Source organism: Kogia breviceps, chromosome 12, assembly GCF_026419965.1.
Source record: "Kogia breviceps isolate mKogBre1 chromosome 12, mKogBre1 haplotype 1, whole genome shotgun sequence".
In the NCBI taxonomy this organism is placed as follows: Eukaryota; Metazoa; Chordata; class Mammalia; order Artiodactyla; family Physeteridae; genus Kogia; species Kogia breviceps.
The window spans coordinates 58299916-58320825 of NC_081321.1; the positions used below are offsets into that span (position 1 = coordinate 58299916).

Sequence of the window (20910 nt, forward strand, 5' to 3'; positions counted from 1 at the left end):
GAAAGTGTGATAGCAGTTGGGTGAACAAGGCACTGTTCAGTGAATGATACAACAATCTCTAGACAAGTAGTCATCACTAAGAATTCAAGAGAGGCACATTCCACTAGTATGTTAGCAGAGAATATCTGTGGGAATTCCCTGAAAACCAAAAAGAAAGCCACTTAGTATCTACAAATTGTCTATGTGTGATGGGGCCCCAGGTCACCCAGCCAGAGTTTGGGGTAGGATTCTTTTTCCAAAGAGGCATTACTAAAAAAAAGAAAGAAAATCCCTGTGGATATACATTTAAAAAAACAAACAAACAAACAAAAACATAATAGACAATAAAAGAGAACCATAGTCCTGGGAACCCAAGGAGCTTCACGCACAGAATTTGTGTACAAGAGCAGAAGTAATTCAGAATTGTGCTACATCAAACAGAACATTTAAAACCCTATGGTTGGCACTAAGACCTTGGATACCAGGGACAATGTGCAACAAGTGTGATGCAGGACCCAACCCAGAGACCCAGTGGTTACCTGTAGTACATTTTGTCCTAGATCAGCAAGCAGGGAAGATCAAGGATGCTTGGTCCCACCCAGTGCAGAAACTGAGTTGCCTAAATTCTTCCTGCTTTTAAACCTGGATTAATCTGGACTCTAAAGTGGGAATAATCCTGGAGGAGAGAGGATCAAGGACTACAGCTCTGGGGGAGCTAGGAAAAACACAACACAGAGGAAGTTAAACAGAGACTAACTCATATCAGGTTTCAGCTCCTGGAAATGATGCTTTAAGCAGAATTTTTACAAGCTGGGGTCTATCCAAATAGGAACTGGGGAATGCTCTGGGAAAAATGTCATCTGATAAATAGTTCAAGAAACAAGTTCAAAATCAAAGCTTTTAGAAGTCATACAAGAAGCCATTTTCAAAGAAAAAATTGTAATATGTAGAAGTAGATTTTCTTTTTCTTCTGAAATTCCAGAAGGAAGAACTAAGACTAAATGATATAAATTCTAGGGAGAAAGATTTTGTTTCAAATTAAGAAAGAACACATTAATCATCAGACTTAGATGTAAAGTGAATGGGATGGAATGGGCAAAAATGGGCAAACTTTCAGCTCTTCAATATTTAATTAGAGGGTGTATGAACATAAACATAAAATACTTCAATTAATGAAAAGTCAGGTTAAATATCCTGTAAAATCTAACTCCCCTCTAAGATTAGGAGGATTTCTATGAAATATGTGAAATAAATGCTACATGTAGTCAATATGATGGAAATTCTGAGTAAAGAAGGTGTGGTTGGGAGCAGTTTCACAGAGCAATACTTTAGTCAAACCTCAAAGCACATGTAGTATTTGTAAAGAAAGAAAAGTAGTAAGTACATTCCAAGGATGAGGAATGATGCAAAGGCAGGAAGGCAGATTTGTTTAAGAGATCCTGAGAAAACAAAACTGGATGGACTAGAGTGCTTTCTTCATGGATTAGTACTTAGTAAAGTTAAAACATTAGGTAGGATCCAGATAGTAGAATACCTTCAATATCTGCCCAAATTTTGACTTTACCCTGAAGACAGTGAAGTAACCAAAGTAAATACATACATACATATATACGGGAAGAGCTACTGTACTGATTAAAAGTAGTGAGTCAGACAGATCTGTATTCAAATTCCAACCCCATCACTTGTTAGCTGGCAGACCTCTCGAAGTCGTAATCCCCTCATCTGTCTAATAAAGATAATGAGGATAACGATATTATCCATCTCATAGAGTTGTTGTGAGAATTAAATGAGTTACTGAATGTAAATCTGGTACATACTAAGTAGCAATAAATGATAGCTATAATTAATTTTATGAGAGAAGGGTGGGCATGGAGGCAGAGAAGGAGAGAGAGAGAAACTCCAAGCATCCCAAACACACTATCCTTCTAAATGGTAAATATTAAAACCCTTATTGATCTGGCTCAATCGAGGCTTAATCTTTCATAAATATATCTTCTTAATCTCTGTCCTAAGCTGCCTCAGAACTTTGTGAGAAGGTGGAAAAAAAATTAGAAATATTCCTGGATTTTTCTTAAGGCATAGTGACAGAATAATCAGTCAAAATCTGCAGAAGGGAGAGACAGTTTTCAATCTTTAAAGAATACACCTGTTAAAAATTAAGTAAACAGAGAACTATGTCCAACTCTCCAGATAACTTACAAATTCTAATTACCTCTTCTTGAATTTCAGAAAAGGCTTTCTGGAATAGTTTCCCATTTTCATTTGTTGCACTCAAAAGATGTACATTAGTCTGGAGAGTCTCATTCAGAGCACGTTCAGTCTGAAAATTGAAAAGTATTGTTAAATTATTCATGCCAGAAGGTAGCATGTCAATTTTTCAGACTTTTCCAAGATTATTAAGTATCATACGTGTACACACCTTAGATTTGTTAGTAGCTCCTAGGATACCTGCCACCACTTGCAGAAGTAGGATCAGAATCAATCCTACAAAAAACTGAAAGAAAAGAAAAGGAATATATATTACACCCAGTACATTCAGTAACATCTAGGGACATTTGGGCACCATGCTTCTTTCTGCAGTTGGGATCATATTACAGTTGGAGTATTAACCATGCTCTTCATTTACTCCATCCTTTGCCTCAAGAATCAAAGTTGGGGTCATTACTACTCAGAAACATTTTCTCCAAAGACTGACTAAGGAAAATGGTTAAAACTAAAATCGATTGATAGGACTGTATGCATCAGTATGATGTTGAATGGAGGGAAGTTTGAAAACTCAGATGAAGTTATTTGAATATGATATTTCTCGTCCTTCATCAAACACAAACTCAAACTTCAAGACAAACTTCAGAACTGAATACAAAACAATGTCTCTATCACTATTAGAATCACCTGGGGTCTTGTTATAAATATAGAGTCCTGAAATCTGCCTCAGATCTACTGAATCCTACTTTTGGAGGATCCCACAAATTAGATTTTTTTGTTAAAACAAGCTCCTCAAGTAATTAAATTCCCCAAATTGCAAAAGAGGTCTTATTAATTAAAAAGCAACCACCAGGGATGCTATTAGAGTCCCATTAAAACTCTATCTTTACCTTCCCTCATAATCAACCATCAGTTAAAAATTATTTGTTCAGGGACTAACACAATACTACTTTTATCAGAGAAACAAGTTTAGATGAGCTCTGATAAACTCATGTCAGATTTCTATCTAGTAAATACTTGATGAATTTTTCTAATATTTTTTCTATACCCATTTATTATTTTCTACTTTATATGTGTTAAAAGTGAATATCTGTGGGTTATCCCAACCCAGTCTATCCTTGAAGCTTTCTAAGGGACAAATTTGATTATATCACACCCTTACAATTTTCTTAGCATGGACTGTGATTTGAATGTAGCCCACACCCAGACCCATCTTCCATTATTTACTGAAAATAGCCCTTGTACTCTCTAGCCATACCCAAGGCATTGCAGTTCCCCAAACATGCTAGCATTGTACTGCCAGGTCCTCTCCCTGGAAAGCTCATCACACATTCACCCATACAAACACCTTATTCACTTCTGCTTCTGGCTTGAAAGCTCCCTTCTCTATCCTTGCCCTTCTCTTCTTGGGCCAACTTCACTGTTGCTAATTGTTTACTTGTCAGTCTTCCCTAATGGCTTCTAGTTGTTTTTATATCTATGTATCTTTTAGCACAGTATCTAGCACATAGCAGGTACTTAGTAATTGAATGAATGACTGAATGAATAACTAAAGTTTGTCTTGTCTCACAGTATCCTCTAATCTAAGATAAATATATGAGCTTCCACAACCAAACCCTCTAAACAAAAGTGGGAGAGTTTCATCAATCTTGGCAAGTCCTTTCGACAGACAATGGGGATGGGAGATAATCCTTAAAGTCTGACCGTTGGGTATTGGGATTTGTTGGGGAAAACTCACCAAAACAAGCATGAACTGGTTTTCTTTCATGGCACCAAAGCATCCCAGGAAACCCATAATCATGATGATAGCACCCACAACAATCAAGATATTCACAGCAATATAGGGGTTAATGGTAGCATCCCCAGGACTGAGAATCTGAAAATGAAAAAGATCAATGACAGAAAATCCCTTTTCTTGATGTTTTTTATTCAACAAATATCCACTGGGTAACTACTGTTGTGCCAGGCCCTGTTGTAGGACCTTGAGATACCTCAAGGATGTAAACAAGCAAAAATTCCTGCCTTCAAGACACTTACATTCTATTCTATTGAGGTATTACTTGTCCAGATAATGTTTCCAATTTTATATTTTTTGAAGATGATATATTGGATGTTGGATGGAAGAAATGAAATAGGCTTTTAAAACATCAATTATTCTAAAAAGCTTAGAAGGACCGGTAGTTTCACCCATGATGTGATCATTGATTTGCATATTTTATGTTTTATACCTGACAGTAGCATCATAAAGCATGTTTTTATGGCAGTTTAATTATTTAAATTATAAAGCCTAAGTTCCTCAAACAGATAGACTCAACAATATGAGTGAATCTCAGAAACATTACATTGAGCTAAATAAACCATATTCAAAAGAGTGATTGCTGTATGATTCCATTCATATTGCATTCAAGAATAGGTAAATCTATGCAAAAATAAACAGATTGGTCCTAATCAAACTTACAAGCTTTTGCATAACAAAGGAAACCATAAACAAAATGAAAAGACAACCTATGGAATGGAAGAAAATATTGCAGACAATGCGACTCACAAGGGATGAATTTCCAAAATATACAAACAGCTCATGCAACTCAACAACAAAAAAACAAACAACCCAATCAAAAAATGGGCAGAGAGCTAAATAGACATTTCTTCAAAGAAGACATACCGATGCCTAACAGGCACATGAAAGGATGTTCAACATTGCTAATTATTAGAGAAATGTGAATCAAAACTACCTATCTCACACAGGTCAGAATGGTCATCATTAGAAAGTCTATAAAAAAACAAATGCTGGAGAGGGTATGGAGAAAAGGGAACCCTCCCACACTGTTGGTGGGAATGTAAGTTGGTGTAGTTACTATGGTAAACAGTATGGAGGTTCTTCAAAAAACTAAAAATAGAGTTGTCATATGATTCAGCAATCCCACTCCTGGGCATATATCCAAACAAAACTACAATTCAAAAAGACATATGCACCCCTATGTTCATAGCAGCACTATTTACAATAGCCAAAACATGGAAACAACCTAAATGTCCATAGACAGATGAATGGATAAATACAATGTAGTGTGTGTGTGTGTACACACACACACACACACACACACACACACACACACAATGGAATATTACTCAGCCATCAAAAAGAATGAAATAATGCTATGTGCAGCAACATGCATGGACCTAGAGATTATCATATTAACTGAGGTAAGTCAGAAAGAGAAAGACAAATACCATATGACATAACATATGTGGAATCTAAAATATGACACAAATGAACTTTTATAAAACAGAAACAGACTCATAGAGAACAGACTTGTGGTTGCCAAGGGGGAGGAGGGTGGAGAAGGGAAGGACTGGGAATGTGGGATTAGCAGATGTAAACTATTATCTATAGAATGGATAAACAACTAGGTCCTACTGTATAGCACAGGGAACTATATTTAATATTCTGTGATAAACCAAAATGGAAAAGAATATGAAAAAGAATATATATGCATGACTGAGTCACTTTGCTGTACAGCAGAAATTAACACAACATTGTAAATCAACTATATTTCTATTTTAAAAAGTATCCATTTGGGGAATAAATTAAAAAGAATAGGTAAATCTAAGCTATGATGATAGAAATCAGAGCAGTGTGGCCTTTGAGCAGAGTATAAAGGAAAGAAGGAACTGACTGCAACCGGATATGAAGGAACTTTTATGAGTTAATACAAATGCTTTGCATTTTGATTGTAATAGTAATTACATAGGTCTATTCACTTGCCAAAACAAACAAAAATTTAAACTAAGAAAATAAAATAAGTCTAGTTTCTAATATTCCATATCAAGTCTATCTCCTTGTTCCCAGGAAGTATAGTCTATAGAGTCTTCCAGAGACTCTTTATTTTGACTGACTATTTAGTAATGGGATATTGAGGAAAATATCCTAGGACCCATTATGATGGGTTGGGCTACCCATTCTGCATAATTTGGTTCTTCTCTCCCCTACGTGTATACTCTTCATCACTTTCATAACACCTAGCCTCCATCTATCTCTTGCTCTACAGATATGTCCAGAAGTAAATCACAATTAAAAAGTGAAACCTTGTGCCTCTGTTATATTCTAGTGCTATGTGTAGCCCATCTACCTCTTATGACCTCTATCTACTGGGCTATTTCTAGGTAGACCACTAGGTCTTACACTAGCTCAGAGACTGCCTCTTGGAATCTGCTGCACAGCATGTAGACCAGCTCCTTTAACAGGAAATACCAAAATAAAAAACAAAACAAGCAAACAAACACACACTACTATTCATGATCTTTACATTTTCAAAGACTTTTAAAATCAACTCATAGCCTAGACAAAACCTTTATTTGATAATCAGGAGAAAGGAATATGCTAAAGTTGTAAGAGCACTAAAAACCAAAATCTATATTCCAGTCAGTCTTTATAAATAACGAAGTTTCTAACCATAGAACAGTCAACCAACCCTACTTGGCTCCAGTTTCTCACTTATAAAGGTATCAGCCTCTGTGATACCTAAGGCTTCCTTTGTCTCTAAGAGTCTATGCTTACAGATAATGTTTCGATTTACATATTTAGAAAGCTGAGTTATGTCCTAAAGATTTTCTTTTTGTCTCTTTTTAAGGTTTTCTGGGTTTTTTTTTTTTTTTTTTTGGCTGGTGGTGGTTTGCTTGTTAAGATTGGAGCTAAGAAATCAGTTTCGTTAATAAACAGTCATGGTAACTGAGTCAAAATAGGTAATAAAAAAAAAAACCCAGAAAAGCAGCTTTAGAAACCCCGTTCTATCTACTCACCATCAAAGACTGCTTCACTAGTACATTGTGGCCAATGCAGGAAAACCCTAAGGTATCTAAGACAGTTTAAGCCTCAATGGCTGAGTTATGAAGACTTGGTTAGTCAGTCCAGATATAGAAACAGTAGGTCAAATACCTACCAGTGAGACCTGGATAGTGCGGCCAGCACTGACACACTGTCAGAGTGTCCAGAAAGCTACCTGAGGATCACTGCTTCAAGTCCAGCCCAACAAGTGGCTATTCTTATTCAGAAAATAGAAATCTGAGTTCAGGTATTTGTTCCGGGGGGGAGAGACAGCAGAGTTTTAAAAGTTTTAAAAGCTGTCTTGGATGAACACTGTCTGTGTGTGTCTTAGAACAAGGAGAGAATTTCTACAGGAAGGGACATGGCTGAACTTTGAAGAAGAGGGCTGAGGGTCTTCTTTGGATTATAAAGGATCTCCTGGGACAAGGATGGTTGTGTCTACATTTTGCCTCATGCAGGGCTGAGTTCATCCTGATAGAGAACAAGGCATCCCTAAGGGACACTTTAGCACCAAAAGCTTTGCTAAAAGATGTTCAGAAAGACATCCTGACATCCTTGTTTTTTGTGTTTGCACTCAGGTTTCTCCTTCTAAAACTTCTTCTTCTGTTTTTCCACTAGTAAAATTCAGTTTTCTGCACAGTCTTGATTCTTTGTCACTGACTTTGAATAAAAATAAATCAAGCCAAATTCAGGTAAGTCAAACTGGTTAAAATCGTCCTGGAAGATACTGACTTTTGTTTAGGGTTAGAGGCTGACAGAGCATAAGAGTCAAAATGTAACTAGAGATGCTGCCTATAGCTCTATGAAGTCACTCTTATCCCCTGATTCATAGTAACACCCTCTCAAGGACAACAGTTCTTTAATACATTCAATGTGTGTGATTTCTTAGACTAAACACCACGTTTGTTTACCAGAAGCACTGGGGGGAAATAAAATGTTCCCGTATCAAACAGAAATAAAATAAAATTTAAAAATAAAATACAGGCTGCATACACATCTTAAAAAGGCCAAAGCACCCTCTAAATCAATAGCTTTTCATCTCTGTGCTTAATTATGAGTCCCAAAGTCAAACATCAGTTTCTAAATGATTCTAAGAATCTTCAGATACTCTTCTAGGACTCAAATCCCAGAGTCCAAGGGCATCAAGAAGTCACGGATATATTTATATCACTATAGAACAACAAATGAAATCCTGATGGACTAGAATGTTACCAACTATTGCCACACCTATCCCCCATTCAATTTTTTCACCATGGTGAGGCACAGAATAAAGAGGCAGTGAATTGCCTCTGTGATTCTCTGGGTTCTCTAATGGTAGAAAGCAAATTTTAAGGAAAAGAAAAGGAAAGAGAGAAGAGAAAATAAAAGAAAGGAAAGAAGAGAAGAGAAAAATAAAAGAAAGGGAAAGGGAAAAGAACAGGGAAAAGAGAGAGAGAGGGAAGGAGAGAAGGAAGGGAAAAAAGAAAGGAAGGAAGGAAAGAAAGAAGGAGAGAAACAGAGTGAGAGAGCAAGAAAAAAAAGTCCAAAAAAAACCCAATCCTTTTAAAAAGGGAATCAGAACAGATATCAATTTGTTTTTGCTTTTAATATTTCTTTCAACTAGGCTATGTCCAATGGCATGTAACTGCACCGTGGTATAAGTTTTAATAGGAAATGCATTACCTTAATTTCTGTTTTAATAATATCTTAATAATTATTAAATAGGATTCAACATTCCTCTTAGAGAGGGAAACTTTATTTAGGTAAATACTTCAAAAGGGCCCTAGGAGTACATGTGAGCCTGAATAGTGGTGGCAAGAGCCCAGATAACAAAGAACAAGGTAACTGCCCTGCATGAGATAAGAATCGTAACTTGCTGGGTGGAACACCCCTGTGAAGAAGCCAGCTGGGAGAATGGAAGCAGGGGAGCCAGGAAATGGTGCCAGGCACCGTGTTAAGTGAAAAGTGAAACTGACAGACCAACCCTCCCACATGCTCACCCTTCTCCCACTCCCCACCCACACACTCTTTCCACACTTGTGACACTGCGGTACAGAACAGAGACAGTATGTGTGGAATCCAAAGACCAGAGCTAGAATTAATTGTAGGAACTAAACTTCCTCCAGACGTGCAGAAATCTTGGTGAGACCTTTGCCACCCATGGAACGGTGTGTGGTGGGGCACAGGGGATCATGCTAATCTTATCTTGATGTCAGGAGGCTGGACATCACCAGTCAACTGCTGAGTTACACCGGTGACCAGCCTCTTGCTGTTACAAGGGGTTACCCTCAATACCAAGTGCCCCGAGTAATTACCAACTATCTTTGTACTTTGCTGCCTTTAAAACACAGATTCAAATTCTTCTTCTCCAAGAGAACTTCTCACCTTCTTTTCTTTTGGATCACTACCCCACCTTGGGAATCAGCTAAATTATTGTCAATACCTTGTACAAACATTGCTCTTGGTGGGGAGGCAAGGTGGTCTATATCCTCTAGATAACTTCAGGCTGTGCTTCAGCAAATAAGGAAGGAGGCTAATTTCTGCTTTGGCCCCTTCCCACCTCCTCTTTCATTGCCATCTTCCTATTAGGGGAATAATATCTCCATTCTCTAGAAGGACTGATCAATGCCTAGCACAGTGCCAGGCACATAGTGGGTAATTTTGATTAATTAAATTTAATTAAATTATAAAATCACAGATCAGCACAAATGATTACACGAGGCAGTTAAGGAAATGCTATAGAAATATATTTTTATTATTATTACTGTCATTACTTTCATCATTATAAGAGAAATAAACTACTTTGGGAGCGGAGAAACTTGTATTTATTTACCTTTGGACCATCTTTTCCTACTCGTAGCCAAATTGCTACTGCCAGGATTGAGGTACCACAGAGCTGCAGAAAAAAGAAAAAAATGTTAGAGTACGCCTAAGATAAACTACAACTCTAATTCCACACACCTCTAGCCATCTGGTAACAATGGTTTATCATTAATTCTACCATTACAACCTAACTAAAAGACATAAATGAGGCATATTTATGTGTAGATAATTGCTAAAATGTTCTGTTGTAATTGGAAAGTTTGATAAGAATAATCTGTTTTCCATCCACTACAGGGGAGGGGAAAGATGATTTGGCATGTTTCAACTCTTAACTGCGTTTCTACTAGATTTTAACATATAAAAGATAAGTAATAACAGTTTAAAGACAAAATATCCTTATTGGGCCTCTGGGTTTGTCTTTGAGAAGCTGTCTTAGACCATAAAGGAAGGGAGTAACTGATTAATCACCAAACGTTCCTTCAAGATTCAAGAAGTCGGGATGTACAGGAAACAGCAGAACATTTGACAAAATTTGCAGTCAAGCAACAAGGGTTTATGACACTTTTTGTACCCAAATAAGCTCTTTTAAAAATAAGCTCTTTTAGGTAGTAAAGCTTACCTAGAGAAGAGGACCAATGAGGAACAGTATTTAAAGTCTTAAATTCCTTTAAGACTTTACCAGATTATTTAATTTGGATCAAGACCAATACATAAAATGTTAAACACATTTTACTTTAATGTAAGAAAAAAAACCTGGTCTTTCAGCTTTGTTTTTGTTTTGTTTTGTTTTTTAAGGTATAGATGTTGTGGCCTCAAAAAAAAAAAAAATCAAAGATCTATTATTAGATAGAGATGTTGAGAACAAGCTTGGTAACATACCAGACACAGCAGTAGACCTTGGAGGAGTTTCTAGACTATTCTGGCCTTAGGGTTCTCTGACAGAGAAATGCCTGAGTCCTCCAAACCCCATGACTTTGTAGTATCATTGCTTTCATGCATGGTTGGGCCATATGCCCAAAACCCCCAAACAGCAGTTTCACTTAACAGCTTCTCATTACGTTTGCTTCGGGAGTAGAGTCGGGGCTTTGAGAAAGAAATAGGGAGTGCAAAGAGCAGCTGAACCTATGCTCCCTAAAATTTGATCTCAAAATTCATCTAGGTTCAAGCCCTTCCTTTCAGATTAAAGAAACTGGAATCTCAAGAGATAACAACATTTCACATGGTGAAAATCCAGCACCACTCCTAATCTAGCTCCACCCTTACTACATGCTTCAACTCCTGCAAAACAACAAATGCAATGGAAAACCAAAACTTTTTACCAAAGAGCTCTTTGCCAAATCACCAATACAACTTAATTATCTTATAGGTGTGCACACGCACACACTATAAACTGCAAATCTTTGAATAAACAGCTTTAGAGCCTGAAAACTCTCCTTATTTCTTTTCCTCTTTTCCACTAAATCCTAATTTCATTTGCAGATGGAGATAAATGCTCATTGCACTGGTTCTTTGTTCATAAATAAACCTGCAAGAATTTACATCAAATGATAATGAGACCCTCTGTGATTTTCAGTAATTTTATAACAGCTGGATTTTTTGTTTTTCCAATTTGTTCACTGATATTTTTCTTTCTCTTTTTTCTCCTTTCATAGGTAGATTTACATTGTTCGTCTTAATGGTCACTCCGGCTTTCAGCTTTAAATGAAAATAACATTATCTGAATAGCTATTATGATTATCATCTTAATCTGATGTTTTTATAAAACTATCGATGAGAATATTTTAAGAAATGTATCATAATTTGCTAATTAAATTAATTAAAAGTAATTGGTTTTCTATCAAGAACAATCAGTCTAGAGCCATGATTGATACTAACCTGTTTTATCCCAATTATTATAAGATTGGCCATCATAATTGTTCTTTGAGTCCTTTCTCCAGCTTGGCTTTAAGGGTTTGCCCCTGATCTTTTTATAATGTGTTAAATAATTTGGAGTATGAATTAAGAAATAAGCATCTAGGTATGTCCTTCTTTCTGTTGATAAGGTTGTAACAGGAAATTAGCTGATATGTTAGGCCCCCAGGTTAGACATCAGTGGACACTGCAGAACTTACTAGGCCTACTCCCCACTACCCCTTTCTGGTTTCTCTTTGAAGAAAGTCACTGTTGTTGCCTCTCAGTTCTCACGGGACAGCCTTCTTTTTATGAAATTAGGAGGCAGTTGGTCTGAGCCAGCATTCTAAGAAATTACATAATTGAAGTTTGCTTATGAATATGCTATGGACTGAATTATGTGCCCCTAAATTCACATGTTGAAACCCTAATCCCCAATGTGACTGTATTTTGAGATAAGTAACCAAAGTGGAGGCCAGACTCAGGGTGAGCATCTCCCTCCAGCCCCACAGATTCCTTGCCCCACGAGGCCAGAGGAGGATAAGAGTAGGACTAAAATACTATCACCCCAGATTCCAATATTTTTAAATTAAAAATCAATATGCTTGTTGGAATTGGGAAAACAGCATTAATTGAATTATTATTGTGTGTCAGTCATTGGTCACAGGCTTTCATAAAGTATCTTAGTTAATCTTCACCATTGATCCTGCTGTGTAAAATTACCATCCTCGTTTAACAAGTGCAGAGACTGAGGCAAAGAAAAATCAAGGAACGCGTTCCAGGCCACAAAGCAATGTAGATTCAGGATTTGAATCTCAGTCTGCCTGTTTCTTCAAAATCAACTTTCCATTCTTCTAATTTATGATAGAAGAATTTCTGTCTTATCATAATTCTTGCCATTTCATTTCTTCCTCTGTTTCAAAATCCAAATTGGAATTTATTCATCACTCTGTAGCGTGGTTTCATACTCCTGACTCATAAAAAAGCCTGTACAATGATGGCTGAAATGTCTGTTTCTTAAACATTTATTTAGCATTATTCTGAGTTCTTTATATGTATTAACCCATCTAAACTTCACAACAACCCATGAAGTAGATATTACTACTATCCCGATTTTTCAGATAATCAACTAGAAAGCACAGATAGGTTAACCAATTTCCCCAGGGCCACACAGCTAGTGGCGAAGGAGCTGAGGTTCAGCTCTTAGCCTCTGGGCTCCAGTGTCTTTGTCACTGTTTAAGTTTCAAGCTGACTGCATAGTGGCAGGCAACCACTGTATTTACAAAGTTCACACATTTCAGCCATAGTCAAGTCTGTCTTGGGGGATTTCATCAACCAGAATGAAATATAATTGCACCCTATTTTTCAGTTATCCCATCTCATAGTTATGTCTGCTCTGCTTCAACTCTCTTCATTGCGCTCAACACAACCAATCTAGTGTCCCAGGTACCATAGAAAATACAACAATGACATTGAAATGCTGGTTCCTGAACTCTCTCAATTCCTGACTTCCTTCTTCTCTCTTCAAAACTCTTCATGCATTGGCTTCCTTCAGTTGCTAACACCTTTGGCTTTACAACTTGGCTCCTTCTCACCTTCCCCAATTTGGGTTTGGTAATGTTACGTCACTCTGCTTTCCTTCATAAAGAGCCAGCCTTTCCACAGCTCTCTGCCTCTGGCAATGGTTCCACTGTATCTGTGGGCTAAAGGCCCTGTGTTCCATGCTTACCCAGATCCCTAAGACGCTCCAAGCATCCACAACACTCCCATGCCTGACTTACCTAAGAGAAGCATAAGAAAATGTGGGCAGTTTATCAGTTTTGACACAAGACTCAGAGAAATAGGTTTTGCACCTATGATTTACCTATTATCTACTGCACCTCTAATTCACTCTAATTTGCATCAAACTGTAGCATGAGTGATTAGGAATGATTTTTACGTTCTCACGTTTTTCTTCAATTACTAATTCTAACAAATAGAAATCACTGCGTATTTATGTGGCATATCTCAAGTTCTCTCACAAAAGAAACCGGTATGTTTAGCTTAAATGACCATATGCATATTTTAGAGATACTCCAACATCTGGCCCTACTTTGCAAAGGCTTAGTTTCTCTAAAGTTACACCAGAAAGAATTCATTTGAAAACATAAGGCCATGGATGTCTACAAGAAAACCACATCAGTGGGACCGTAAAATATTTGCTTAAGTAAACATTAGAAATGTGACAAATTGCTAATTTCCTATGAAGGATTATAAAATTCCAGCTGAGAACTCTGGGCTGGGAGTAGAGGGGAGAGTAGAAATAGGAATGGTTCCCTAACCTCACAGACTCCTCCTGCTCTAACTTTTTTTTTTTTTTTTTTTTTTGCGGTACGCGGGCCTCTCACCGCTGTGGCCTCTCCCGTTGCAGAGCACAGGCTCCGGACGCGCAGGCTCAGCGGCCATGGCTCACGGGCCCAGCTGCTCCGCGGCATGTGGGATCTTCCCGGAGCGGGGCACGAACCCGTGTCCCCAGCATCGGCTGGCGGATTCTCAACCACTGCACCACCAGGGAAGCCCTGCTCTAACTTTTGAATGAAAATATTGATGTCACCTGTTGGCTGAGAAGTTATTATTGGTCTCTACAACTGTTGCTCTTACTCAAGATGTCTCATATAAAGATTATAGGTCCCATCACTATGCTGATGGGAAGAACAAGGCCTTTTAAGGGAAGTTAGAAATATCTAATTGAAATCCGTGGCATCAGAAAGACTTCATCATCAGAAAAACAGAGATAACGGTAACCATAAAATAATCAGAGCTCTCCAGGAAAGCAGTAACAATGTCTGGATACAGTATTATACAGATGTCTACAACTCACCTTGTACTCTTATATCAAATTTTTAATCCTGAACCTATAACATACCCCTTTCCTAGACTGTCTTTTTCATTTCAGTTTAAAATTCAGATCTGTTTCAAATTCCTATTAGCTACTGAATAGCTATTCATTAGCTATTTAATGAAATGCTGACCTCTGATGTACTTAAAACAGCCATCAACACTTTGTATGCTGTTTTTACACAACATGGATATATTTTGACTATTTCATAGTTTGAGGATTGCTACTAGTTTGAAGACTTTGAGACGTTATTAAAGTAGAAGCCATGCATTTATTAGCATATTTATAAATCGGTTTGTTTAAATGGCCCATATATATTCTGCATCATAAAGAGACAATGGTTGCAGCTTTTTAGAAACAGATATCAAGACTTATTGGAGAAATGCTGATTCCAGGTCTGGGGCAGGAAATAGGGAAGTGAGCCTGGAACATCTTATCATCCCAAATAGTGAAGAAGTTATCAGTTATTAGGGTCATGTCAAAAGGACTCAGGAGCCAACATGAAGACTCTCCCACTAGCCAAAAATGGAATGAATTGTACATCAATGAGGATAAGAACTGTGATGGTATTTAAATCTATTATTTCATCAGGATATTTAAAGAAATACTTGCTATCACTGTTGTATGATACCAGAAAATAAACTCATCATTTTGAAATCTGTTAAGTAAAGAGTAAGAAACATTTATGCTGCCTTTCTTAAAAAATAAAAACTGGGCACTAATGGTAACCAATTAGTAAATGCTAAATCTCTCCTTATTGAAAGTATTCCAGCTAGTAAATGAAGAAAATGATAGAAATAGTATGTCACCAGTTTGAAACTCAGTGAACTGATGGGTTGAGGTTCCTAAGCATCAACAGCTACTAACATCACAAAAAGTGAGGTGGTCAGAAAGTATACACCTCTTGATGAAAAAACAAAATATCACTTATAAGCTAGTTGTGCCCCATCCCCCGAAATAATACCCTGAATCTTATCAAACTGCCAAGTGCAACTACTAAGTTAGAGATAACACAGAAGACAGGGGAACATGTTAAACTATACCATGGGTATGCAAATAGCAAAATCCAGATCGCAGAAAATGCAATAGGACAAACCAAACACACAAGTACATAAAACTTCCGGGGTGGGGGAAAGATGAAGATGGATGGAGAACCTAAAGATAAAAGTTGACATAAAAGATATATCAACCAATCAAACACAATGCGTGGACCTTGTTTGTATTCAGATTCAAAGAGGAACATTTGTGAGGCAATTGGAAATTTGAACCCTGGATAGATACTTGATAATCAATTTTAAAATTCTTATTAAGTTTCTAGTGTGATGACATTGTGGGTGCATTTTTTCAAAAAAAGAATAATTTGTCTTTTAGAAATATACACTAAAGTATTTACAGATGAAATAGTATATCCAGGATTTGCTTCAAAATAATATGGGGTGGGGCTTCCCTGGTGGCGCAGTGGTTGAGAGTCCGCCTGCCGATGCAGGAGACACGGGTTCGTGCCCTGGTCCGGGAAGATCCCACATGCCACGGAGCAACTAAGCCCGTGAGCCATGGCCGCTGGGCCTGCGCGTCCGGAGCCTGTGCTCCGCAACGGGAGAGGCCACAACAGTGAGAGGCCCGCATACCGCAAAAAAACAAACAAACAAACAAACAAACAAACAAAATAATAATAATAATATGGGGTGGGGAAAGTGGATGAGAATATGGACCAGGAAAGATTGGCCATGGTTTCATGGCTTTTGGGGCTGGATGATGGGGTTGATTATCTTTTTCTATTTTGTGAATGTTTGAGGTTCTCCACAATAAAAAGTTAAAAGCAAAACCAACAAAAGTACATAGGAATTTCTTTGTTTATATTCTAATCTCAATGTTTAACCAATTTTAAATATTTCAAGGGAAGAAACGTATCAGAACAAACTTTTAAAATCTGGCATATATTCATGAGCTTCATTTAGTATTTGCAAAAGCAGCCCATTTTTCTAAGGAAAAGAGGAAGTACAAAGAACAAACATTTCTTATTTTATTTTATTCATTTATAGTCTCACTTATTTACTTTACCAATATATATCACTTGTACTCATTAGGGCTACTTACATTGAATGGAAAGTCATTCTAGACAATAAGACTATATTCATCTATTTAAGTTTAGCTAGGTACATCATTATTTTAACAGGACAGAAATTTACCAACACGTAGATACCAGCTGCCTATTTACTAAAGATAACCAGGTAAAAAACAAAACCAGAACTTTCTCCTGCTTATACTGCATAAGCCATTTTTTAATCCAGTACACAAAATAATTTTTCATTTAAGTAATTTGGGCTATTTCTATTGACTTACTTTTGAACAATCTTTAATTGCATCTTTTATATTATAAATGATAACATCAATTTTCCAACATCCAACATCCCTTAACCATTTTGCCTTTCCATATGTCATTTTTCAACTTTCCAATGTTAGATTTTGCTTATCAATTTATTTGTTATTTCTTATGTCTGCAGACTTTCAAGAGAAACATAAGAGCTGGCTAAAACACAAACCCTGTTGATTAAAAGATGGGGCAATGACACATCAAAATACTAACTTTAAATTTCTGATACAAAACTAGTGCCTTAATTTAATCTTTCCATGATTAAGTAATTTTACTGTGTCTCTTTAAAGCTTAGCATGACCATTGTTTCTTCTTTGGATCTCTGAAAATGATCCTCTTCTCATGTCTTTCTCATCACACCCCACCATTCACCTGTTTCAAACCCAGATGTAAAGGTTAGAATTTAGGAGTTAGGCTCCAAATGGAATCAAATCACATTTTTCCCACAGGGTCCTTAAACTAGGGAGGCCTGAATGATATACAACTAAGAATTGTCTTTTAGTTAAGGGGTATTTTTTTCCCTCTGTGATTGTTTTGTAACAATACCAAAACATTTATGAAATGTTTACCCCCACAGAACCCGAAGTGCACTTTTTTGAGTCATTGGCTCATTTTCAATGACTGAAATAACCAAAGAAAGAACAAACACATCCAAACAAGTAAATGGAAAATACACTCTCCTCCTCTCCTGTTTCTCTAGTGCAGAGTCTGTTCTCATTTATGATATTTATATCAAGATCCCCTTTCTTGCATAAAATTGATAATTACAAGAAAAACACTCACCCAGGACACGAAGTTGAAGATAAACATAGAATATTTTATACAGACACTCACACCTGCCATGTTGGAAAAGGATCAGGAATCCAGATGCTGTGAGTTTAACCGTTCCTTCTAGGATTGTTCTGCAATGGCTCTGGAGTAATTTGCCTGCAGAGATTTCTGTGTTCACCGCCTCAGAGCAGAAATAGAAAGCAAAGAAGTTGGGGCTGGCGGGTGGAGGGTGGATAATCCAGTTATTAAAGTGGATTTAAAAAGTAACACACACAGTTAAATATCACAAGGTCTATCTCTAGGCGGGTGTGTTCTTTTGCTTGTCGTGGCCCCTAGGGTACTGGGCCAGAATATTTATGATCCTTTCTCCAAAACTGCCTTCTGTAAAGTAAACAGATAACCAAGTTAAGGGAGTGGTGCTAGAGCAGGGAGAGAATGGCACAGCGATACAGGTTGTTGATTTCAGATACCACAACGGGACTTGCCCTGCCTCTATTTCAACTACAGGGAAATAAGATTGTTTTGCCCTGAGATAAAGGGACATTGTGTCTCAACTCAATTTTTGTACTGTCGTTTCTCAAGAGTGAAAAATTTCTTCTAGATACAACAAAATGCATTTAGAAATCTGCAGAGTCTGAAGGCTTAAGACACAGCAACCTTTTATCCTTAACCCCAGAATGGTGGGAACAACCATTATATGGACCTGCCTTCCAAAGCTTCTAAATTTATTTCAAAACAATTCCATGGAGCTGCTTTCAATGCAGTGCAGCTGGGGGAAGCGGGGAGGGAGAGGCTGCCCTCTCCATCACAAGACCATTTAGTTTTTATCTTTGTTTCTTTATGATGTAAAAGGGAAAAAATTCTCAGGAGTTACTCTCTGACTGTCCCTATTGTGTTCATTTTCTAACATGTAGCCATTCTGAGAGCTCAGTTTGTTTTTAAGTTGGGCTCTCTACCCCTCTTCCTCTGACAAATTGTATCTAACAACACTCCTCTCCACTAACTCAGTTTCTGGATTCCCTGGTCCTCTTGGACAAAAAAGTCAGAATGAGAAGGTGGTCATAGTTCAGTGGCCATAGATTGTACAATTTGTTTTTCGTGCTAATAGAAGGCAGCTGGCACAGGTAAAGGCAAAATTCCCTGACCTAATCAGGGAGGTGTAGACTGCTTTTCTGTAAACAGTTTGGGTCATGCTAGTTTCCACATCCTGCCTCTAAAAGGGAGCTCTTTTCCCCCAAATAAAAGAAACGCATACTTCAAAACTTGTTGGGGAAAATAATTCTTTAAAATCTTTGTGAAGTTCTATACAATAAGCAAGCATGGACTCCTTAAAAATTTGATTAGTTAAAAGAATATTTTTCTAATTTTCACTGACAAAGGTGTCTTTCAAACAATCCCATTACCTGACTATTAAACATAATATATTTTTAATGTAATAGTGACAATAATATCTAGTGTTAATACCAAATTTAGGATTAGGTCACAAATAATGGCTTAATATTTAAATAATCACTAAAATTGTTGGTGCTCTATGCTGTTTCCTCCTAGAAAATGGAAATAATTTCACGAACTTCTACTGAGACATTAATGTATATAGGATTATCCATGGCTGAAAGAAGAGAGTTTTTACTTAAGTGAAAAAACAAATGGATTTATAGACCTAGAAATGATTATTTATAGTTTAGAGATAAAATCAAAAGAAATATATAGATTACAATGCTGTTTTGTTGACAAGAATATATTGAGTACCTACCAAATTCCAGTTTGGAATAGATTTTTTTGTAGATGCTGAATCTCCTTAAGAAGAATATAGTATTTAGCTAAATCATTATTGAACCCTAAAACATAAAAATCGATGGATGTGCTTTTATAGCAAAATTACTCTGTGTAATAGCACACCCAGTCCAATTCAAATCTCTATGAAACAGTTCACTCCTCTAAGTTCCTATCTCAGTAAATTTTATAATCACACAACATTTGCCCAAGCTAAATGCTGCAGAGTCATTTTGTATTCCTCTTTCTTTATTGCCTTATGTCCAATCACTTCCCAGAGTGTGTTGAGCTCCTACATTTCCTTCAAACCTGTTTCTTCCATCTCATCCTTTCGCTTTTCAGCTTTTTATCATCTCTTACTTGAGCCATTTCAATACAATCATAGTTTTCTTGCCAACATTTTCCCCCTCCTATCCATCTTAGCACTCCAGAATTTTCTCTTTTCTTTCCATAATTCCCTTTATAAAATACTTATTGATCATGTAATTCCCCTGATTAAAAACCAATCTAAGGATGGTTTCCTATCACCTAAAGGATAAATTCAGACTCCATAGAATGGCACTTAAAGCACATGGCAAACAGGCCTCTACTCATCTCCCAGAACTTTCTCCTGTTCCTCTCTCCCAAGGTAGCTTCCACTCTTAGATTCCATAACCACAAAATTATTTCACAGGCCTAGAATATACCGGGGGCTTTTATGCCTCTCTGCATGTTGTTCCTTCTTCCTGGACTATCCTTTCCCACCTTCTCTACTTAGTGGATTATTGCAACCACCCCTTGGTGCTCAGCTCAAATGGCATCTCACCTGTGGAAGTGTCCCCTTCTTTATCCACTGCCCCTACTCTGGGCAGACCTCCTTGCTTCTCAATCCTTATGCCCATTACAATTTGAACAAAGCTGTAGTCTAAAATTGCCATCCTTTACAACACTGATTTTTGTGTCCACCCTCTGATTTTTTAGTACATGAAAGGCCAAGATCCTGACTTACTTATCTCTATACCCACAGCAGCTGGCATTGAAGATAAAGGGATGTGTGATTACAGCCAAGATTTCCAGAAAGTTCAACTGAGATTCCCTCATGGATTTCCAAGCAACTACCGTGTTTCCTCTCCTCACGATAAAAGTCAGTTATTGGGTAAAGAAAAATATTTCCTTTATTTTGGGACTTGTCAGCACCTTAACTTGCAAATGTTTAAGAAGGTGACAAAGTACATAGCAATTCCCAAATGCATGTGACCCGAGAATATATTTTTGAAAGACATCTACATGGATCAGTGCTATAGCACTTACTTATAGAAACACTGATCTAGACAAGCCCACACATTTAATACAGGAGAAAAGGGTATCCTAGAGAGACTGAGTAACCCAAGCTCACAAAGCTGGTTAGTGGCAGAGCTCTTTCTAAAAATGAGGTCT

The 20910-nt window shown here is 37.2% G+C and overlaps 1 protein-coding gene across 3 annotated transcripts in view; it reads right to left on the bottom strand.

Annotated features, from left to right (window-relative positions):
• The window catches only part of TSPAN8 (tetraspanin 8), a 30433-nt gene extending 10066 nt beyond the window's left edge, over positions 1-20367 (bottom strand). The window contains exons 1-6 of one of the 3 annotated variants that reach the window (XM_067008306.1): positions 20300-20367; positions 17734-17936; positions 9819-9881; positions 3923-4060; positions 2399-2473; positions 2192-2299 (exon numbers count right to left, since the gene is read on the bottom strand). In XM_067008306.1, the coding sequence (XP_066864407.1) occupies positions 2192-2299; positions 2399-2473; positions 3923-4060; positions 9819-9881; positions 17734-17793 (444 nt within the window). In that variant the 5' untranslated portion in view covers positions 17794-17936; positions 20300-20367. Of the gene's footprint in view, positions 1-2191; positions 2300-2398; positions 2474-3922; positions 4061-9818; positions 9882-17733; positions 17969-20299 lie in introns of those variants that run through there. The other 2 variants (XM_067008308.1, XM_067008307.1) reach the window with 2 other exon arrangements.
• Positions 20368-20910: the final 543 nt, after the last annotated feature.